The sequence below is a fragment of the Acytostelium subglobosum genome (assembly GCF_000787575.1).
Source record: "Acytostelium subglobosum LB1 DNA, scaffold: scaffold1, whole genome shotgun sequence".
NCBI lineage: Eukaryota > Evosea > Eumycetozoa > Acytosteliales > Acytosteliaceae > Acytostelium > Acytostelium subglobosum.
In genome coordinates this window covers 849,859-871,834 of record NW_012236531.1, presented here as the reverse complement: position 1 = coordinate 871,834, position 21,976 = coordinate 849,859, and the positions used below count along the sequence as shown (strand labels likewise).

Genomic DNA, 21,976 nt, shown 5'->3' with positions numbered 1-21,976 from the left:
ATTGCTACTACAATTACTATGTGTATATGTAATATAGAATATTGAATATTGATTAACAATAACTAAGTAAGTAAGAGATATATAAAGTCTCGCTTAAGTAATTGATTGATTGTGAGGGTGAGTTGAAGTGAGGGTTTGTTCAGTCAGTCAGTCGCGTGCAAGCATGAGAGAGTTGACAACTTCGCAAATGTTTAGTTCGAGCTTCACTTCTATCATGCTCACACACATCTTTGTGTGAAAAAAATAAACGGGGAATTACACACGAACTCCCAAGACCTGCCTCTCACTTATGCCCGGGCATTTAATTCTATTCATCAACCCCTCATCTATATTCAGTCAATCAATCATTTACAACTTGTAACATCTAATCTATTTATAACTTGTACTTATACATAATGTCAATATTAACAGGTAATATATTATCAATCAATCATAAAACAATACACTAACATGTAATTATAAATAGTTGAAGTTCAACTGTTTGCAAGTTCAACAACACCTTATGATCAGTTGTTGAATAAGGTGGAGGCGTACTTGGACGAGGATATTGTCACTTGTGGAGAGATAGTCAATAAGTTATATACATTTGGTTCATCGAATGAGGATGAATGCTTATCAATCGAGAGTGCACTACTCCCCGCAACATTATGCAAGGATGTTGAGTTGATCACATTGTTTGGATTGACTCGTCCAACTGCCTCTCAAGCATCTATAACATATTGTATTCAAATATATCAACTCAATCATGATGAGCCGGCAATGGAGGATGGTGACTCTGCGGAAGAAGCATCTCCATATCAATTGTACACATTGCCAAACATTCAATTCAAGTCATTATGGAGCAGTCTGATCTATGATGATCGTATCAAGTCCAATCTACTCCAATACCTCTCAACAATAGTCTTATTCTCCAAACATGATGTTGATTCAAACATTGTATCACATAACAAGTATGTTACAGTTCGATGTTTGATTGATTGTTCTTGAATACTAATGTGCCAGCCAACCTTTAGGATCGTCTTGTTGAATGGACCACCTGGCACTGGAAAGACATCATTGTGCAAGGCATTGGCACAGAAGATATCAATTCGATTCAATCATATATTCCACAGTTCAGTATTGATAGAGATCAACTCTCATAGTCTATTCAGCAAGTGGTTCTCAGAGAGTGGAAAGTTGGTGATGAAGGTTTTCGATCGTATTAGAGAGACGGCAGAGGATAGCGAATGCTTTGTGATCGTACTCATTGATGAGGTCGAGAGTTTGACCGCTGCCCGCAAGGCTGCACTCTCTGGAGCGGAGCCATCTGACTCCATTCGAGTGGTCAATGCATTCCTAACTCAACTGGATCGTCTCAAGACATACAAGAACGTCATTATCCTGACAACATCAAACTTGGTTGGAGCTGTTGGTAAGTCTTAAGATGAGGCTGGCAGCCTTGGAACAGACATCTGACCACCATCAATCAAACGTAGACATTGCATTCATAGACCGTGTGGATATCAAACAGTACATTGGTCTGCCATCACTTCAAGCACGTGCAGTAATATTCCGATCATGTATTGATGAGTTGATCAAGAAGGGTTTGATGAAGGGTGGCCATCAGGGCCATGATCAATCACTTCAAGAAGTAGCCAAGCTTGCTGAAGGTCTAAGTGGGAGATCACTGCGCAGAATACCATTCCTTACCTTCTCAAACATGTATTCCAAGGTATGCCATGTCATCTATCAATTAGGTCATATGATCAATCAATCAAACAACTTCTAACACATCACATCATGTAATAGTCTGCGCAGAGTGTACAGTATAATGAATATATGGATGCAATGAAGAGTACATTGGCTTTGGAATTGGCCAATACTAGTAAAATAGAGAAGCTATAACTTCCAATCAAATGGAAGTTACTTGTATTGTATACATATTGGGATGACGTACGCTACTTCTTCTGTTTTCCACCTTTTCCAGACTTCTTGGATGCACCTCCGCCACCTCCACCACCATCCTTTGGCTTGCCACCAATGGCATCCGAGTCGATCATATTGCTGTACATCAATTGCTCTGAAGGATCATCCTTTTCAATCATCTTATCCTTTGTCTTTTGTTGTTGTGGCGGTTGTTGTTGTTGTTGCTTTGGTTTCTTCTGTTGTTGCGACAACACTGGTCGATGTTCATTCTCCTCTTGTTGCAGTGCTCTCTCTTGCCGCAGTATCCTCTCCCTCTCTTTCTTCTCCTTCTGTTCTCTCTCCAGTCGCTCCTCCTTCAACTCCTGATGCTCCTTTAGTAGCTCCTTGTGTTTCTTTGCCTTCTCTCTTGTATTCTTAACAAACATAGTATTGATTTCCTTTGCCTCTTGCTTAGTGGCCTCGATCAGTGATGCATTCTCCTCTTTGAATCCAGCCTGCTGTCTCCTGAACTGATGGCGCATGGCCTCTGTCAACTCCTTCAGACGTCGATAGAGCTCGTCTGCACCATCGATCAGCAGCACGCCAAATGCACTGACCTTGATTTGAACATTGAGCAAACGTCCAATGATCCTGCGACTCAATGCGAATGTGTAGAGTGCCTGATTCGATCGACACTGACGGATGGTATGCTGTATGGACTCGTTCAATCCGCCTGGACATCCAACATCCTCGATATTTGGCGCAAAGATCACACATGCCAATGTGCCACACTCTGCAGCGCGTTGAATCTCTCTCATTCCCGTGATGTATCTCCTCTTTCGCTTCATATCTGCTCCTGGATTGTTTGCAGCATAGTTGTCCTGGAGTAACTTGATCTTCTTTATGAACTCCCTTGCCACCTCATCAATCTCTGGTGTACATGTTTGATTGATATAGTCCTGAGGTAACTCAATCTGTGTCTTTGATTGTTGTTGTTGAGTTGTCGTTGTGCCATTATCATTGCCATTGCCATTGTCATTGTCAATGTTATCCACGATCTGGTGAATGAGTGATCGAACAAAGTGCTCTGCTTCAGTGTGATTCTGTTGATCCAACTGTTGTTGGAGTGTGAGTGACTGATGCCGCAGAGCAAGTTGTTGCTCCTGTTCCGTTTTTGATGCAAGATATGATGATTTGAGTGATCGATACAACAATATGTTTCTCTTGAGCTTGGATGGTTTCTTCTTCTTGGGCACCTCCCTTGTGAATCCAATCTTCTTCCTTGACAATGACACTGCTGTGGTCGTCAGACCCTTGTTCGTCGTCTTTATAGATGATGCAACCAATGATGATGCAGTTGATGATGCAGATGATGGGATTGATGTGGGAGAGATTGAGAGTGATGTTAAAGACTTGGCCGGTTGATGTTGTTCCTTGTGTTGTTGCTTGGCAGAGAAAAGGTATTGAGTCCAATCGATTGGAGGTGGCTTGGTTGCCACTGGTTTGATGATGTTGTTGTTGTTTTTGTTTGGAGGGATCGGTGTTGTCTTCCCAGTTGGCTTCTTCTTTGTATCGATCTTTGCCTTCTTTGTTGTAGCGGCAGTGGTGGTAGTCGTTGATGTCTGCTTTTTCTTCTTCTCTTTCTTCATTACTGTAGTTGGAGTTGGTATGGGCTTTGGAGCAACCATACTTGCTGCAACATGTTGCGCCCAACTTGGTTTAGCCACTGCTACAGTTGGAGGAGCAACGACAACCGCACTAGTAGGTGTCATTGATGATGTTTGCCTTAAGTGTTTCTCATCCTTTGTCTTTAACGTTGTTGTTGAGGTTGAAGTTGAAGTTGTTGTTGTTGTTGTAGTTGTCGAGGTAGTTGGTGTCTTTGCATTTGGTTTAGGTTTAAGAAGTATTGGCAAGGAAGGTCTTGTTGGTAGACCTTGTTGTTGTTGTTGTTGCTTTTGTTTATGAGAGGCGGTTGAAGTCATCATTAATAACAACCATATTCTATCTCTAAATGTATAACCTAAACTCGATTGATTGACGGGAAGTGTCTTTGACCAATTCCATTATTCGGGGTTCACAAAAATCCTTTGCATATCGTGCGAGACAGAACCAGCTTGAGTTGTTTCATTCAACAACTCTTGTTTTACAATCTAAAGAATAATCAAATACAAACAGTGAGAACTCAACAATATCGTCACACTTCCCGATTTGGTATCTAAGGTATCAATAGTAAAATAGTAATAGTAGTTAGTTGTCGCGATCAACAAACCATTATGACAGTCAAAGGGTCTTTACCATCACATTGCCAAGTATGGAAATTTAAAAAAATCTTTCGAAAACATAAAGTCGGTCAGCCAAGGGTTGGTGAAACGGAACTCGTCGTCGTGGACTTTTTTATTTGTAGAGACATTACGTATTGGATGATCCTAGAGGGGCAAGTGATCGAAGTGAGGGAAACTGATTGATGTAACCTAAATGCGTAAGGCCTCATCCCACCCTAATCAATCAAGTGTAGAGATATCGAGATATAAAGATAGTTAGATAGTCAGACAGAGAGAGTTAGAGAGAGTTAGAGAGATATAAAGAGAATGATGATGTCTCACCATGATCTAACAGACATTGTTGTTGGTGGTTGTGATGATCAAGACTTTTTTCATCAACATCATCAACATCATCAACAACATCATCAACATCAACAACTTCATCAACTATTACATGATGATTACTCATCTTTTAGTTACAACAATATTGAGGATACAATTAATAATACAGACACCAACAACAACAACAACAACAACAATAATATAATGGATGATATGGAACCTGAACAAACACCAACTGTTGTTGAATATTTCGCTGATGAAGTTGTCAATAACTTTAGGAACAAAGAGATGATGATCAAATTGAAGATCGAACGTTTGACGAGATCACCATTTCACAACTTGTTTCAAACATTCCTGGACAAGGCTGTCAATGTCCAAGTGCAAGTGTCGCAAAGCCATGGCTTTGTTCAGCCCACGCGACCCCCACGCGGCATATTCCCTGCATTAGTCGAGCCCCCACGAGTCCATGCGCCACAACAACATGACTCTTCCACAACAAACAAGACAGAGTCCCTATCATCATCATCCTCGGCCTCTGCTGTTGAGCCTTCTGACCAACAGATACAGTTCAAGTTGGATAAGTTTATGATCGAGGAGAAGATAGACCGAGCCAATGAACTGGTCGTGATGAATATCGCACGTTTGATGACTCCGTATCTGGCAGAGATTGAACATACTTCACAACAGCTGGTTATGGCCTACTCACATGGATACAGCGTCCAATCATTGGTCGGATATCTGCGACCGCTGCTCAGTCTTGAACAATGGATCAAGCAAGAATGGATAAAGAAGCGTTTCCACATTATGATGTCACATCAAAAGTCATTGGCATGCGATTACATCCTGGAGGCAAGACGATTGTCCGGTGTGCTGAGGCCTGCACTCAAGCAATCTGGCGGCAGTAGTTCTGCGGCCACAGCATCTCAATCCAACGCCAATGCAAATGCCAACGCGGCATTGGGCAGAGGTCGACGTGTACTATCACGGAAACATCAAGATCTGATTAATGCGTGGTTCACCGAGAAGATAACATCCCCATTCCCCAACGATGATGAGAAGGTACTACTGGCTGCACTAGTCGATCTATCAAAATCACAGATAGAGAACTGGTTCGGTAATAGGCGTGTAAGAATGAGAAAGAGTTTAATAGCTGGTGTCAAAGAGGATACTTCTACTACAACAACTACCACTGCTGCTGCTGGAGGAGGTGGTGGTGGTGCAGTCGCAAACAACAACAACATAAGTATTAGTTAGTTAGTTCACCATACCATTATCGACTGTATATGTATAACTAGTAACAATAATAATCGTAACAACAATAAAGTATTTATAATTATAATATCCATCCATTATCTCCCTGTCGACCCCAAACTTCACAAATTATGTCTCAATGTGTGTTTCCTGAAAGTCATTTATCATTGACACCAAAGATACATGTGATATGACAAATAAATACACATACATGTATTATATGTATGTAGAGTAATAGATAAATATAGTACTTATATCTGTGTAAATAAAAGAAAGGAGTGAAGAAGAAGAAGAAACAGGGAATAGAACAAGCATGCTAAAGAGGAAGCATGAGTATGACGATGGCTCGGTCGGCCGAGTAGTAGAATCTGCTTACAAGAAATATAGAACAGTCTCTGATAAGATAGGTATACTATCTCTTCAAGATGAACACAATCATCGTCATCAAGCTGATGATAATATCATTCAATTGGATTCAACTTCATACGAAGACAGTCCAATGCTATTAGAACAAACAGACACTTCAACAAACAACAATAACATCGTTCAAAACAACAACATCGTCAACATCATCAACAACAACGTCAACAACAACAATAATACTATCAACAATTATAACACAAACAAGAATCAATCATTGGCAATTGTACCTATAGTTGATTATATCAATGATGCTAGACATATGGATCGATCAGATTTGGTAAAGAAGAAGGCACAGGGATGCGCAGCAGGTGGATACCAGTTGGCAACAGAGAGTTTGGGTCAGGTCATGGACATCCACAGCATATTGTACACACCATCACCATGCAATGATCTACCATTACCATTCTTCAACACCAATATGCATGAGCGTTCACTCATTCTCTACACAGAGCCCAGTCACATCATAAACGAGTCAATTAGGCGACATGTTGTAGGAGATGAGAAGAAGCAATTCAACTCACGGCCTAGAGTTGAAGAGTTGGACGAGCAAGATGACGATGCAATGGATATCACTGGTTGATCATTCATTCTTCATTCGTTCATTCATTCAATCATTCAATCAACCAGACGAACGATCACATGTACACAAAGAGAGAATGATCCACAACCATTTCACACGCAGGATGTCACTTGACACCAAGACCAGACAATACCATACCAATGCACAACAATCTTCTTAGAGTAGTAAAGACATCTTTACTTTTATAATAATATTATTACAAGTTTGAACGCTCCCAACATCTTGTTGGTGAGTGAGAATGAATGAATGAACAGCATCATGCATGGAAGTGAGATAGAGAGGACGTGCGCGTGTCCTCATTGAACAATGGACATCATGATGATGACGCTCAACGCCACACCTTGATTGAGTTATCCGCAGATCCACTGAATACACATCCACTGTGAACAACCAATGAGTCGACGGAGGAAGTGTGTCTGTTGAGCGTTTGGACACATATCAGTGAGTTGGCATCCCAGACCTTGATGGTCGAGTCGTAGGAGCCACTAAAGAATCGCTGACCAGACACGGCGAGTGTGTAGACGGCACCAATGTGTCCGCTGAGCTTGCTGATAATCTCGTACGTCTCGAGATCCCAGACCACGATCGTGTTCTCGTATGTGCCAGCCAGTAGCTTGCGATTGGCAACGGCCAACGAGTAGATACTGCCACATCCACCCTGTATCGTGTGAATGCATTCAAAGTCGCCGAGGTCCCAGATCTTGACCACACCGTACGCGCCACTGATCAGGAAGCCATTGGAGACGGTGAGTGCGCGCACCCAATGATTGTGACCTTTCAGAGACTGGACGCATTCGAATGTCGTCAAGTCCCAGACCTTGATGTGTTGATAGGAGCCAGAGAAGAGGTGTCCAGCAGTGACGACCAGCGCACACACCGTGTTGTCGTGATCGGTGAGCACGGCCAGACATTCGTAGGTCTCGAGGTCCCAAACGCGGATCGTCTGGTCGGACGAGCCCGAGAACAGTCTGTTTCCAATGACAGCGAGCGCATGGACGATGCCCGTGTGCCCAGACAACATCTGCTTGCACTTGAGCGTGGCCAAGTCCCACACCTTGATGGTCGTGTCGGACGAGCCACTGATGAGCATGCCGTTGGTGACGGTCATGCACCAGATGGGGCCGTTGTGGCCAGTGAATGTACCCTTACACTTGAGCTGCGGGATCTTTAGGTCGACAATCTCCACGCCCTCCATGTTAGTGTTCTTCTTGAGCACGCTCAGATCGATCATTGACTCGGACAGCTGATTCTGCGTGGCTTCGAGCGATGCCTGCAGATGTCTTAGATTGGCTTCGAACTTGTTGGTCTTGGCCTCGAGCTTCAGTGCCAGCTGATCGAATCGCGATGTCAGCTGAATGATACTCTTCTTTAAAAAGTCGTTCTCTGTATGTTTCTCATCAAGCTGTGTTCGCAGCATATTGATCTGCTCCTCATTGCGCTGTATATAGTCCTTGATGCTCTCGTATCCACATCCCAGGAGATGATCATCCAACTGTGCCTTTGTTCCTTCAAACGTACATCCAGCTGATCGATGTGGACAATGTATATGACTACATATTCTATGTTTGATTGATTGAATGAAGAGTGAGTTAGTGATTGAGTTGAGTGGCTCGCGAGTGATTCACCAACATACATCATGTGTTGCTTCATTTTGTATCGCTTCATTGGTGTACATGACTTGTTGTAGGGACATGAGATGATTGCATGATCGCAGGCCTTCTCGTGCTCGGCACGACTGCCTACTCTGATACGCTCGGTACAGCCAGAGTCATCGACAACCCATTCGCCATTGTGTGTTTTAAGTCCATAGCGACAGTATATCATTAGGTCGCTGATCTGTGCCGAGATGGCCAGGTTGGGGAAGAAGTCATTCTCGACGAGCTGTGTCTTGTCGATCGGACACTCGATACGTGCGTTGCTATTGGTGCGCGCCAACACGCAGTTGCGACAAAAGGTGTGACCGCACTTGGCAATGAACGGATCACGAAACAGACCATTGTGTATTGGACACATCAATGATGACGAAGGTGTCTGTACAAACAACTTTATATCATCAAAGTCTGCGCCGGTGCCAACCTGTGTGCCAGGAGGTGACAACACCATCATCATTGGTGATTGATGCTGATGATGATCAGTCGACACCGATGACGAGTTTGAGTGAGCTGCAATGACATTCATTTCATTTGTCTTGTCTCTCTGTAGGTCTTGTCTGTTTGTTTATCTCTTTATGTATAGTATATAGTATTGTAAAGTAGTATGAGTATGTATATTGGAACCTTATGCCATTCAAGGCCTACAATGTTGTATATGTTGTGTGTGTATCTCTAAGGTCGTCAATAAGTTTGATCATGTTGTTGGTGAGAACAACTCCTTCAAAGCCCAACACCCAAAAGTTATTTGCCGAAGAGAATTGAATGAATGGGGGAGGGGTAGTTGGTCACAAGGATCATTGGATCAACTGATTCATACACTCAATCAAGATAACATAAATTGTTGTTGTTATTAATAGGTATATATATATATACCGGTACAATGATATAATGGAACTATTCCAAACATTGTTAACAATATAATACATATGTTGTATCTCATAAAATAAAGACAGTTTATAATTATAAATACACACAAGTATACAGCATTTAATACATAAACAGATAAACAAACACATATATACATACACACACACACACACACACACACACATACAACACACAAATACATACAGATACTTTATCCACATCGACCATCTTTGTAAAGTGTTTGTCATTGGACGAGAAGGTGGTAGTCATTGTCTCCTCGTCAGCACGAATTAAACAGAGACGTAGATACGGAACTTACACATATTATATCATCTTCACTCACAATCAAATCGATGGCTGGCTGTTGACTGAACATGGAAGGATGACCAAACCAATGAATGTATGAAAAGGGATATGAGGAGGAGGTCTTGTCAGTGTTGTTGGATATCGGCAGAACATTCTAAACCTATATCAATAACTTAATATTAACTCGACATGACTAGTATATTCAGTAGTCCATCTATAATACCATTGATTGTGGAGAATGTATGTTCTGCAAACTATGTTCATGACTATTCACCAAAGGTAAACCAAAGAACTACTGGATGTTGATATTTTAACAATAATGTTCTAACATTTATTCCAGTCTCCAAGACTAAAGACAACGAGAGCGCCCAAGAGGAGACTATCATGGTCAAGAAAGTCAACAACCAAGAATGGACTGACCTATAAGAAGCTCTAGTCCATCAATTGCCAAATGGTTGTAGCATATTCCAAAACGAAGAATGATTGAATGAATGATTGAATAAAATGAATGAATGAATGATTGATTACCATCTTATTATTATTGGTTTATTTAAGAGTATTATCTCTTCCTCTTCTTGTCCATGCCCTTGCCACCTCTGCCACTGCCACCTCTGCCACCACCTCTGCCGCGACTTCCGCCACGACTTGGTGACCTGCCTCCTCTTCCTCCTCTACCCTTAAACTTTGCACTGCCGTCCCATTGCTCCTTGGCTGGTTGATGGCTCTCAAGCATCCTTTCAAACTCCTCGGCATCCATGAATGTTGACTTTCTCTTCTTTCCTGCTCTTCCTTTTTCCTCTTCGTCGTCCTCAATCTCGTCGTCATCGACCAGGTCGTCCTCGTCAAAGTCTGGCAACTCCATGTCGTCATCCTCATCGTCGTCCACGAGGCCATCACCATCGATCTCATCATCGTCCTCTCCATCCATGAGCATATCTGGATGATCGATCATTTCGTCGTCATCTTCCTCCTCGACCAACTCATCATCGTCCTCGAGGTCATCATCAATATCATCATCGTCTCCATCATCCTCGTCGACCTCTCCAGGTGCAGTTCTCTTCTTCTTCTTGGCCTCGCCAGTGAATGTCTCCTCATCCTCCTCAAAGTCATCAGCCTCCAAATCTGAATAGCTGTACTCTCCATCCTATATATCGAAACGATTGAATGTTAGATTAACTCATGATCGTGCCAACCATCATTATGTAACTTACAATATCACTCTCCTCGTGCTCTTCTTCTTCGCCGGCAAAGGTCTCGACTGGACGACCACCTTCCATACCAGCCATGGCACCCCTGAGGGCTTGCTCAAACTCGTCCTCATCATCAACGAAACCCTTTCTCTTGGTCTTGAGTCCGACTGGATTGGCTGGAGCACCATCATGATACATCCTAAAGTACTGATCATCCGGCAAAGCATCCTTGAACTTGCTCACCACCTGCTTGCTAGCATCAGTGATCGTCAATCCACCATTTGACTTGACCTTGTTTGATGGGTTGGAAACGCTGATTGATGAATGGAATGAGTGAGTTACCTTGTTTGAATGATTGATTGACTGGTGGATGGATGGATACTTACACAAACTTCTCGAGGAAGGCTGGCAGAGTGAAGGTGACAGATGGATTGCCCTTGAATGAGATTGGCTGCCTCTTGAGAAGGGTCTCGGAAAAGATCTGGACGGATGGATTGAAGTGATCTTTGAGCATGTTCAACTCCCAAAGACATGAGGTGTCTGCGTTGGCAAACTGTGGATCACGCTTGATTGGATCGTAACTATTCTTGCTGTCAGCATTATCCTCACCCTCGGTCTTGGTAGTGGCAGTTGCAGGCTTTGAGATCAAATTACCCAACTCTTGATTATGTTGTACCAATGTAGAGACGAGTAACAGAGTTCCAACGACGAATGAAGTCTTTTGAAGACTGGCAAACTGCAATGTTCTCTTGATCAACGCCATTGATCGTGCATTGTTCGAATCATTCTTGATTGACTTGTACAACAAATTGATCAAGGGTGTCTGATCAAACTGTCCAATGAACTCCCTCCTCGACATCAGCTCATACAACGCCTTGTAATACCTGTCCGAGATGTTCTATTGTCGCATTGATGAATTGGTATTAGTTGGATGGACATCCTTGGATTGTCCTAGAGTGGACGGGCGAGACACATACCTCATTGGTCTTCTTCATCTCGTATATGAGTGCCAGAGTCATGATGGCCTTGTTGAGTGAGGCATGATGGCTGACCATGAAGATTGAGTCGAGTTGGTCCTCGAATTGGGCGATGGGGATGCTGGTCAGGGTGATGACCTTACGGATGCCACGCAAGATGGTGGCAATGATGGTGGAGTTGATCTGACGCTTGGTAACCAACAGGTTGAAGTACATGAGATAGATGGAGATGAGCTTGGCCGCGACCTCCTTGTCGGCCTCCTCCTCCTCACTAAGATGGATGTTGGCCAGCAGTCTCATGGCGTTGAACTGTGAGATGTGAGACACGTTGGAACGATACAAGAACTGCTCGACCTCCTTGACGACCACCAACTTCATGCCTGGATGCTCGCGAAGCACCTCGCCCATAAGCTCGGGCACCTTTGATGCGTTCTTGCGCTCGTTGTCTCCCAGCTTGTTGACCAGCAGTGCTAGAAGTACGTCCTCCTGCTCGGGCTTCTTGATCAACAATGTATGGATGACCTGCACGGCCTTGATCCTGACCTTGGCATCAGTGTCACGTGCCAGCTTCTCCAAAGTCTGGATGAACATAGTATAGCGCGACTTTAGCAAGTCTTCGAAGAACCATTGAACCAGATCATCATCCTCTGCATCCTTTGGTACTGGCTTGCGATCGATGAAACGTCTGTTTGAGTGAATGTTAGTGGGGTCGTAGTCATGGACATCTTGATAAGTAAACATACTTCAGCTTGTTGTCCGGCAGCAGTGAGCCAACGAACAGATCCTTGAGTGTGGTCAGGGCGAGCTCACGCTCACGTTGTGACTTCTTTTGTACCAATGTCAACAGGATGTCAAGACTGCTGAGTCTGAACATTGGGGCCTGTTGGATCAACAATGTAATCGAAGACACTCTATCATTAGTGGTACCAGTATGTTGCAACTTCTCTCTCCATTGATCATCCTTGTTGCCTCTCTTCTTGAAATCTGTTGTTGTTGCTATGTTAGTCTCGCCTCGCAAATCAATCAATTATGTACAATATAACATACCTCTCAAGTATGACTCGCATCTGTCGGTGTATAACTTTGAAGCTTTGTTATATATGTCTTGTACGTCGCTTATGGCTGGAGTTGTGGCTGGTGCCTCGACAGCAACAGCAGCAGCAGTGCCATTCTCCTTCTTTGTCTCGGGAACAGTCTTTGTCTTATCTTTCTTTGGTCCAGCCTTTGCCTTTGTCTTCTCTTGACGTGGCTTTTGCTTTGTTGTCTTCTCGTTCTTGTTGTCTGTGGTGGTGGTAGTTGTCGTAGTTGTAGCTGTGGCTGCTGGTGTGGCTGCAGCTGTAGTGGCAGTCTTTGGCTTCTGTGATTGCTTGGCAGGCTTGTCACCAACCTTCTTGTCGTTGTTGTCGTTTGTCTTTGCTGCAACTGTTTGTTTAGTGTCCTTATCCTTGGGTGTGACAGCAGCCTTTGGAGCAGCCTTTGCGGGCTTGTCTGTCTTAGTCGCTGGGACTGCAGCAACAGCAGTATCAGTCTTAGTCTTCTTTGTTGACGTGCTGACCATGACTTAATATATAAATATTTATTTAAGATGTATTCAAAATGTAATAATAATCAATTTGATTCACATCCCTCTGATCATGCCGACTCGTTCGTTTTTTTGTTTCAAATTACTCAATAATGAATGAAAACGAACTTCTTTTTTTGATGTTTTGGGAACTGGAAGTAGGAGTAATCGACTCCAACATGTCGTGACCAAAGAGTTGATAGTTTATAAGTTGGTGAATGATTGATTGATTGTGATCGATCGAGCACCAGGGTGATCGTGAATCAATGGAATGCACCCCATTGGATCATTGATTATATGATGTGTTACTGCCTGATTGACAACCAGCTCCGGTGTAGCCAGAGTAACAATCACATTTTAGTACATTTCCATTCACATCGATTGTGGCAACACCATGCACACATACTCCACTTGCTCCATAAACTCTCCAAGTTGGCTATTATAAGTGTTAGTGTTTGATTACTTGACTGATTGACTGATCCATTGATTTGAATACTTACGAATGCATTCTCATAGACCTGAGGAAGTGTACATCCATCCACAACAGAAGTAATATTTACAATGTTCAGCTGACCAAGTGATTGACTCCAAAATGTTCCAGAGGCCCTAAATGAATTCCAATGTTAGTGAATAATCGATTGATCGGCGGTACAATATACTTTACTCTTTACTGCTGCAGTACTCAAACAAACCTTGATTGACCTGCTTTGGATAGCTATTGAAGTATATACCACCACCATACTGACCAGCCTGGTTATCAATGAACAATGCACCAGTGAGATTGAGTATATTAATACTAACATGTGGTCTAAAGTACTATTGAGATGAAAGTTATTAATACTATTCCATCTTCATAATAATCTTAATTAACATACGATTGCACCTCCATTGCCATTGGCCATGTTGTCCAAGAATTGGTTTGTGGAGAAGTCGAAGTTACCATTTTGGTATCCACCCTCGCCCATCACATACTAATTGATTGATTATGATGATGAAGTGAGCCATTGATTGTCCATAATTGATCATTGATTATCACTTACGATTGCACCACCATCACCATCCTCTGCAACATAGTTGCCAGAGAATATATTGTTATAGAGATGTAGTCTTGAGTTGTTTGAGAAGATTGCACCACCACCATCACCAGCATTGATCTGATTGTCCATGAATGATGAGTTTGATACAACTCCATAACTTCCATCTGGCATGTATAAAGCACCTCCAGCAAAGTCAGCTCTTTGATTGAATTTGATAGTGTGAGTGAGTGAATGAGTGACCGGGCTTGGTGATGGACTTACGAGTTGGACATGAATGTACATTGATTGAACTGCATAGATAGGCCAATGGCAGCACCTCCATAGACAAAGGCAGAGTTGCTGTCGAATGTACAGTTGATGGCTGACATTTGGGTCATGCCAGAGAAGACTCCACCGGCATTGTGAGCATGGTTCTTCTCAAACACACTGTTGATCAACATGGTAGGTGTGATTGATAATAGTACTCCAGCAGATTGTGCCGATGTACAGTTTGTAACAGTAGTGTTTACAATTGTTACATTGTAACCAAATGATGCCATGAAGCCTCCATTACCATATGACTTGCAGAAACTGACATTACAATTGGATACTGTAATATCCAGAATATTGCTTGATGGCATATTATCATTGTTCAATTGGATACATCCACCATCCTGCTCATTCGTTCCAGACGTAATAGTTATAGAGTCCAATATGATTGTTGATTGTTGATTACCAGTTGGTGTAACATTGATCACTTTTGATTGATTGAGTGTGTCAGTGATTGATTGGGTTGGAATGATTCCATAGTGTGTGGATCACTAGACTTACCAATGAATGTAGAGTTATTACAATCAAATATTGGATTGTCGGATGGGGATGTTGAAGTGATGGTCAGTGATCCGAGTGGTACTGGGACTGATCCAGGACAATCCAATTGGTTATACTGATCAGGTGTCACCAAAACAGTGTTGTTGAGTTGTCCTTGTTTGATAAGTTGTTTCAAACATAATGATATTGATGTACATCTAATATTGTTGTATGTAAGTATAAGTATATCCTATCCTTCCATCAACCAATACATCAATCAGAGACATACATTAGTGGGTTTGTTTGACATTCCGATGATGTGATTGACTTGTCAACTACACAAGTGTTGGCAGCACATGTGTAAGTCACTTCATTCAATAACAATATGAATGCAAGAACCATCCATACAGATGTTGAGTTATTGTTGTACCTGTTCATTTTGTTGTCTTTTTGTTGTAGTTGTGCCTTTTGATGTTTGTTGTTGTGTTTTGAAACAAGGTCCTTTGGACAATGTCCATTTTTGATCAAAAATCCAAAAGACACTTCCTTGGAGTATTCTTCATTTACGATGATGATGTAAGCTTATAACTTAAAATATTTAGTAAATATCTTCCTAACAATATCTAATCCTAAACTTCTAAACGAAGAACAACAACCTGACCTAATAAAGAATCATTCTTTAAGATCTTTATAAAGAAGGAGAAAACAAAACAATCAGTCAAGGGATCATTCCAAATAACCTGAGGATGCCAAATCGATTAGATATTCTAATTTAGTTTATTATTAATTATATTCTATTATTGAGAATCCATCAATTGGAGGTGGATTCATTCATATCTGGTCATGGAATCAATCACACTTTGTTGTTGAAAACACACTAAGATCAATCAAACTAGATAGATTTATAAAGATAGATATGATGGACACAGATAGCGATGATGACTCTGATGACTTCCAACCAAGAGCATTCCAGGTCGATGGTGAGTTCATACCAGGTGAAAATGATGAGGAACCATTAACAGGTGAGGAGTATCTAAGGCGTGTAAGGTATGTATGTAGAATGTATTCGACCGATCACATGTACAATCAATCAACTAACTCATAGTATTACTATTATTAGATGGGCCGCCAATAGATGTCCAAAGGTGGTAGTAGCCAACATTGACTACTCAAAGATCAATAATAGACCTTCGAGCAAGTACTTTACGCCACCACCAAAGTTAACAAAGTGTAGAGAGGAGCTGATGCCAAGTGCTGAATGGGAGACACACTTCTTGGCCTCATTCTCAGAGTATAGACAACGACTACAGTATCAGTTGAGCAATAATCAACCATCAATCAATCAATCAACTCATTCAATCAAGTTGCCACATCTCAATGATAAGAAGTCATGGTCAGTCTATTGCTTTGGTTCAACGCCCTCTTCATCTTCATCTTCATCGTCATCGTCGGCATCAGCACAGTCACCACCTGCTGCCAATATTACTACTTCATCAGTTGGCAATCAACCTAGCACTGGTGCACTTGGTCAAATGGATCACTTGATGATCGTTCAATTGATTGAATATCATGTCGAATGGTTGGAGGCAAAGGAACTTAGCAAAGAGAGATCATCATGGTTGTACACACTTCTATCACTACTTGAGAAACCAATCGATGCTGACACAAGTGCAAATCTAAGATCATTACTACGTCGTCTAGCAGTACTTCGTTCAAAGATTGTAAGTATCTCATTCATTGCTAATTGATTCATTGATTGATTGTTACTAACCGACTCCATAATCTTCACTTTAGGACGATGTCAATGATCCGATACTACCATCAATCAATATTCTAATCACTATCGTTGCAAAGTACTTCAATCAATTGGAACCTGATGATTCATAGACTGCAACATGGTCATCATCATATCATCTCCCCCTCTTCATCATTGTTGAACATGGTCTCTCATTGTACATTCGCGAACTGTTTGGACACATGGTACACTCATGCAGTAGACTACTCCTATGAGGTACACTGGACGATGTACAAGTAAGGTCGGGTCCAATATCCCTCCCTCTCTCTCTCTCGACCACATCGTTGAGTGACCTTCAAGGTTACTCATCATCAAGATACAAGTATAAAGTTACATTGACATATAATGATGATGATGATTGTTTATTGGATAGTGTTCCAGTGTGATAGCTGGACAGCGAGATTGGATGATTGAATGAGGCGGGTGGATGGTGTACTCATCATCAGGCTTAATCAAAGCCGTCAAAACCACCAAAGCCTCCACATCCACAGCCACCACCAATACCTCCTCCAACAAAGATGTTGATGTTCACTCTTCTTCTCCTTCCACACTCCAAGTGGTTGCTGGACTGGACTGAGCTGGCACCCTGGGACGAGGCAACTGACTGGGCTTGTTGGATGGCAACCATTGGCTGGCCCATGCTTCTCAAGTTGGCTACATTAATGTTGAGTTAGATACATCCCAATGGGTGGATTGATGAATACATACCAATAATAGTCATTGTTGGTTGATAGATTGATTGATTGAAAGGTAAAGAGATAAGTTAAGTTGTATTACTACTTGTTGATTGATTGATGATGTGATTGTAGTTGTCCATTCACTGGCTATTTATACCAGATGGTGGACCAAAGGTGACTCTGGATATGGTAATGGATACCATCTTTGGTCAATTATCCCATTTAGTATCAATAGACATTTAAGGAGTATTGTATATATAAGGTAATGATATCCGTTTATGGTAATGTTAATGATCATACCAACTCAATAACACCACCACTACTACTATTACTACTTGTAGTAGTGATGATGTTGTTGTTGCTGTTGATCGTGTTGGTAGGCGGTACACTTCCAGTATTGGTATCATTGTTGCTGCTGTTGTTCATGTGGAATATGTTCTGTTTCCACTTGGACATCAACGAACGGAACTCATTGAACTTGATCGGTTTGGAAAGGTAGTCATCCATGCCACTGTTCAAACACTTTAACTGATCCTCTTTGAAGGCATTTGCTGTCATGGCAATGATTGGTATCCTCTTGGTCTTGTGCATGATCTCTCGCTCTCTGATCTCCTTGGCCACTTGGAATCCATCCATGTCGGGCATCATAATGTCCAAGAACACCATGTCATAGGGCGTGGCGTCCAGACATTCCAAAGCCTCCAGACCACTAGATACCATATCTACAACACATCCGATTGATTGTAGCATCCTATGCGCCACCTGTTGGTTCACAGTATTATCATCCACAACCAGCACTCTAATGACCAAGCTGTCATGTGGACTATGTATCACCTGTACTGCAGGGGAGTTCATTGTACGCTCCTTCCTTTGTCGAAGCTAGTTTGTTTGATTGTTTGTTTTGTTAGTGAGTGGACTGAACAATTGTGATGACGATAGGGTACTTACACCTGTGAGTGAAATAAGACTGTCGAGGAGGTTGGACATGCGTATGGGCTTGGTGACGATCTCACCAATGCCGGATCGCCTGGCCTCTTCTTCGAGTGAGGGTGAGCGCATCTTGAGTGGAAGGAGGAGGAGCAGAGGAAGGACAACTCCAATGGACTTGGCATGACCTGTGAACTTTTGTGCGAGGAAGAATGCATCGGTACCCACTGATGACAGGTCCATAATGATCATTGAATAGGGTATTGATGCCGCAACGGATTGATCCCACATTTGTATGGCCTTGGTAATGTCATCGGTCGAGTCCAGGATGATGTTCCACACGGAGAACTGTTGTGTGAGGAATTTACATTGGTTCATATTGCGCTCAATAAGTAGCATGCGTGATCCACGGAAGTTGGGAGGGTTCTCGCTGCTCACTGTGTAGTCGACGAGCATTGCGGTGGCGTCCCCACTCACGCCCACACCCTGGTCGATCGATTGAATGATCATTGGCTCGGACCGATCCGAACCCAGCATTTGGAGCGTGAGCATGGGTAGGATGGTCGTCGAGGATGCTGAGCGCAGTGATTTGAATGTCAGTACGGTCCAGAATGTGCTGCCAACTCCATATTGACTGTCCACTCCAATGTCGCCGTTGAAGGCCAACTGTGCCAACTCCTTGCAGATGGCAAGACCCAGGCCGCTGCCTGCGTACTGTCTTGCAATGCTGCCCTCTGCTTGTGTGAATGCCTTGAACAACAATGGCAAAGCCTCCTTCTTGATACCAATTCCAGTGTCCTTGACCTCAATCCTCAGAGTGATATTCTCATCCGTGAAGCTGACCATATTACAAACAACTATAATCTCTCCATTGTCTGTAAACTTGACAGAGTTGCCAAGCTATGTATATATGGCATGTCGTCGTGGCGGCTTGTTAGTTGGCTCATTCTTTCATTCGATTGGTTGATAGAGTGTATACATACAAGGTTGGTAAATATTTGCTTTAGTCTACTCGAGTCGCCAATCAACTTCTGGGGCACTGATGGGTGGACGAATGCCATGAGGTTCAGGGCCTTTGTCTGGGCTCGCTCACCCATAAGCTCACAAACATCTTCGAGGGTCTCTCTAAAGTCAAACTCGATATTATCTATTTCTAGTTTGCCTGCCTCGATCTGGGATTGATTGATTGATGGGTTAGTGATTGAACGAGTTGGGCCCAGCCATGACCATGGACATAACATACCTTTGAGATATCCAATAGATCATTGATTATGTTGAGCAATGTGTTTGATGAGCCTTTGATGATGTCCAGGTAGTGTTTCTGTTGAGAGTCCATTGTTGTTTCGGATAGAAGGTCTGTCATGCCGATGATGCCATTCATTGGAGTTCGTATGTCATGACTCATCATGCTTAGACGTAACCTTGACTTTTGTAATGTCTTCTCATGCTCTGCTGTTCTTGACTCCTCATCGATGCGCTTCTGTGTAACATCGCGCTTGGAGCAATTATAATATAGCAGTTTTTGTGATTGGTCGTGTACAGGTGAAATGTTTGTTTCCTGGATTGATCGATTGATTGTTTGGGTTGGGTCAGTGATGTGATCGATTGATTGATTATTGGTAGTAGATGGACTTACGAAATAAATAGTAGTTCCATTTGAATGCTTCGTCCTGATGAAGCCATTCCAGGTCTTTCCGCCAGTGATTGTTGCCCACATCTGAGGGATAATCTCTTGGTTGTCGATGAGGAAAGAAAACTCCTTGTTGAGCAACTCCCATCTTGAGTATCCAACTGATGTGGAGATTGAGTAGTTCAAGTATTTGATCTGGCCAGTCGAGCTCCAAATCTCCATTCCATCACTGCTATATTCGATGCAGGATACTATTCGTTTGGCGCTATCATAGAGCTCGTCGGCCTTGGTCAGACATTGGTGATCGTTGACCATTCGCTCGGCACAGTTTAATCGCACGTCCAACAACACCGACGATAGTGGATGCGGTATGTAATCGTTTGCACCAGCGTCGATGATTGATGAGAACTCGATCGGGTTGTCACTGGCCGTCACAACGATGATGACGCAGTATGGTCCGACAATCTCTCTGAGTGTGCGTATGAACTCCAAGCTGTTGACGTAGCTTGGTGGTGTGCTGCCTCCGCCGCCCATGGCCGACGCACCATTGATGTGAACGTCATTGTAGCCAGTGATCTGCGTTGGGTGATCGATGCCGCAGCTGCGGGAGAACTGTGGCATGCCGTCGCTGCTGCTGTTGCTGGCAGGTTGGAATGTGAACATGTTGGTGTCGACGCTGTGCTCGCCTGCGATGCCATTGGGCGCGGCGGTGTGAATGTCCACAGGGATGACCGAGTCATCGCTGGCCGATGATCGTTGATTGTATATGAATAGTGAGAATGGGTCTTGATTGTGAAGGTGATGAATCAGAGTGACATCACAGGGTGAATTGACGACGGTGTGGCCGCGACGCATAAGCGTGTTGGTCAGGATATGACGATCGGGCGAGTTCTGGTTCTGAATGAGAAGCGTCTTGTACTTGCTGCAGTGTGTGAGACCGCTGCCCGTGCCCGGACGCAAGCCCGACGACACCTTGGTGTGGAACTGAAGTGCCTCAGACGACTTGAGCACGTCGTAGAGGATGGAGAACTCGTTCTTGAGATTCTTTGAGCGTGAGGCCACCATTGAGAGCTCAGACACGCGAGCGTCTGTGTTTGACTCGCCGACCGTCCAGCTGAATGACTTGAAGCGCTCGCGTGGACGTGGGGGCAAGTTGCTTGAGTTGTTTGGCGAATGGTTTGGGGGAGGAGAGATAGGTGGGTTGGTCGGCACTGGTTGATGAAGCAATGAGTTTGGGTGGATGGGTGGCAAGTGATTGGATGCGACGGCTGGTGCGCGGTGGGTTCGACCAGGTGACAATGGTGCATCTCCAAGCATCTGTACATATGATTGTCGTGCATGGTCACTCAGATGTGTCAAGTCAAGTGATCTCCTGGTTGGTCTAACACTTCCATTGCCATTGCCATTGCCATTGTTGCTGCTGCCACTGCTGCTGCTGCTACTGTTCTGATGGAATGAGTGATCAAACATTATTGTCCCATGAGTCTTGAATGAATAATAATTTGATTGATTGATTGAGTGATCGAGTGAGTGCGTGAGTGAGTGAGGTAACAACTATTGGTTTGGTTGTTGATGTGAAGGTATATATCTGTGGCAGTCAAAGGAAACTAATGTTCGAGAAGTGTTAGTCAAGTCCAACTAGTAATGTGGGTCAATGAATGAATGAAGGCGATCTTGGACGTATGTGACTGAGATGATGATGATGATCAGTCAGTCAGTTGGTTTGGTTGGTTGGTTTGGTTGGATGTGATGGTCTCAATGTTCTTAGTCTTGTAGCGGGCGATAGATAGATTGAGCCTGAACATTGGGAATGCAATGAATGAATGG

General features: G+C 43.1%; 11 protein-coding genes across 11 annotated transcripts; 5 read left to right on the top strand and 6 right to left on the bottom strand.

The window, feature by feature from the left end:
- Window positions 1–759: 759 nt before the first annotated feature.
- On the top strand, window positions 760–1,884 carry SAMD00019534_003660 (hypothetical protein; the record flags this gene model as incomplete). Its single annotated transcript, XM_012903799.1, has 4 exons — window positions 760–950; window positions 1,014–1,411; window positions 1,476–1,711; window positions 1,789–1,884. 4 exons carry the CDS (start codon window positions 760–762, stop codon window positions 1,882–1,884), a joined length of 921 nt encoding a protein of 306 aa, XP_012759253.1.
- A 53-nt stretch (window positions 1,885–1,937) lies between these two features.
- Window positions 1,938–3,533, bottom strand: SAMD00019534_003650 (hypothetical protein; the record flags this gene model as incomplete). Its single annotated transcript, XM_012903798.1, has 1 exon — window positions 1,938–3,533. The coding sequence occupies one exon, from the start codon at window positions 3,531–3,533 to the stop codon at window positions 1,938–1,940; it is 1,596 nt and encodes a 531-aa protein (XP_012759252.1).
- On the top strand, window positions 3,394–3,849 carry SAMD00019534_003640 (hypothetical protein; the record flags this gene model as incomplete). Its single annotated transcript, XM_012903797.1, has 1 exon — window positions 3,394–3,849. One exon carries the CDS (start codon window positions 3,394–3,396, stop codon window positions 3,847–3,849), a length of 456 nt encoding a protein of 151 aa, XP_012759251.1.
- An 842-nt stretch (window positions 3,850–4,691) lies between these two features.
- On the top strand, window positions 4,692–5,738 carry SAMD00019534_003630 (hypothetical protein; the record flags this gene model as incomplete). The annotated part of the gene is made up of 1 exon (XM_012903796.1): window positions 4,692–5,738. A coding segment is annotated over one exon (1,047 nt), but the record flags the coding sequence as incomplete, so codon positions are not given.
- Window positions 5,739–6,051: 313 nt separating this feature from the next.
- On the top strand, window positions 6,052–6,738 carry SAMD00019534_003620 (hypothetical protein; the record flags this gene model as incomplete). Its single annotated transcript, XM_012903795.1, has 1 exon — window positions 6,052–6,738. A coding segment is annotated over one exon (687 nt), but the record flags the coding sequence as incomplete, so codon positions are not given.
- Window positions 6,739–7,069: 331 nt separating this feature from the next.
- Window positions 7,070–8,922, bottom strand: SAMD00019534_003610 (hypothetical protein; the record flags this gene model as incomplete). Its single annotated transcript, XM_012903794.1, has 2 exons — window positions 7,070–8,300; window positions 8,375–8,922. Coding segments are annotated over 2 exons (1,779 nt in total), but the record flags the coding sequence as incomplete, so codon positions are not given.
- A 1,203-nt stretch (window positions 8,923–10,125) lies between these two features.
- SAMD00019534_003600 (hypothetical protein) lies at window positions 10,126–13,291 on the bottom strand (the record flags this gene model as incomplete). The annotated part of the gene is made up of 6 exons (XM_012903793.1): window positions 10,126–10,710; window positions 10,778–11,069; window positions 11,143–11,654; window positions 11,734–12,418; window positions 12,477–12,717; window positions 12,781–13,291. 6 exons carry the CDS (start codon window positions 13,289–13,291, stop codon window positions 10,126–10,128), a joined length of 2,826 nt encoding a protein of 941 aa, XP_012759247.1.
- Window positions 13,292–13,954: 663 nt separating this feature from the next.
- SAMD00019534_003590 (hypothetical protein) lies at window positions 13,955–15,558 on the bottom strand (the record flags this gene model as incomplete). The annotated part of the gene is made up of 6 exons (XM_012903792.1): window positions 13,955–14,110; window positions 14,170–14,265; window positions 14,335–14,530; window positions 14,593–15,067; window positions 15,142–15,338; window positions 15,410–15,558. 6 exons carry the CDS (start codon window positions 15,556–15,558, stop codon window positions 13,955–13,957), a joined length of 1,269 nt encoding a protein of 422 aa, XP_012759246.1.
- Window positions 15,559–16,012: 454 nt separating this feature from the next.
- SAMD00019534_003580 (hypothetical protein) lies at window positions 16,013–17,001 on the top strand (the record flags this gene model as incomplete). The annotated part of the gene is made up of 3 exons (XM_012903791.1): window positions 16,013–16,167; window positions 16,241–16,841; window positions 16,915–17,001. Coding segments are annotated over 3 exons (843 nt in total), but the record flags the coding sequence as incomplete, so codon positions are not given.
- Window positions 17,002–17,363: 362 nt separating this feature from the next.
- On the bottom strand, window positions 17,364–17,555 carry SAMD00019534_003570 (hypothetical protein; the record flags this gene model as incomplete). Its single annotated transcript, XM_012903790.1, has 1 exon — window positions 17,364–17,555. The coding sequence occupies one exon, from the start codon at window positions 17,553–17,555 to the stop codon at window positions 17,364–17,366; it is 192 nt and encodes a 63-aa protein (XP_012759244.1).
- A 331-nt stretch (window positions 17,556–17,886) lies between these two features.
- SAMD00019534_003560 (hypothetical protein) lies at window positions 17,887–21,619 on the bottom strand (the record flags this gene model as incomplete). Its single annotated transcript, XM_012903789.1, has 5 exons — window positions 17,887–18,471; window positions 18,541–19,419; window positions 19,503–19,691; window positions 19,763–20,077; window positions 20,156–21,619. The coding sequence occupies 5 exons, from the start codon at window positions 21,617–21,619 to the stop codon at window positions 17,887–17,889; spliced, it is 3,432 nt and encodes a 1,143-aa protein (XP_012759243.1).
- Window positions 21,620–21,976: the final 357 nt, after the last annotated feature.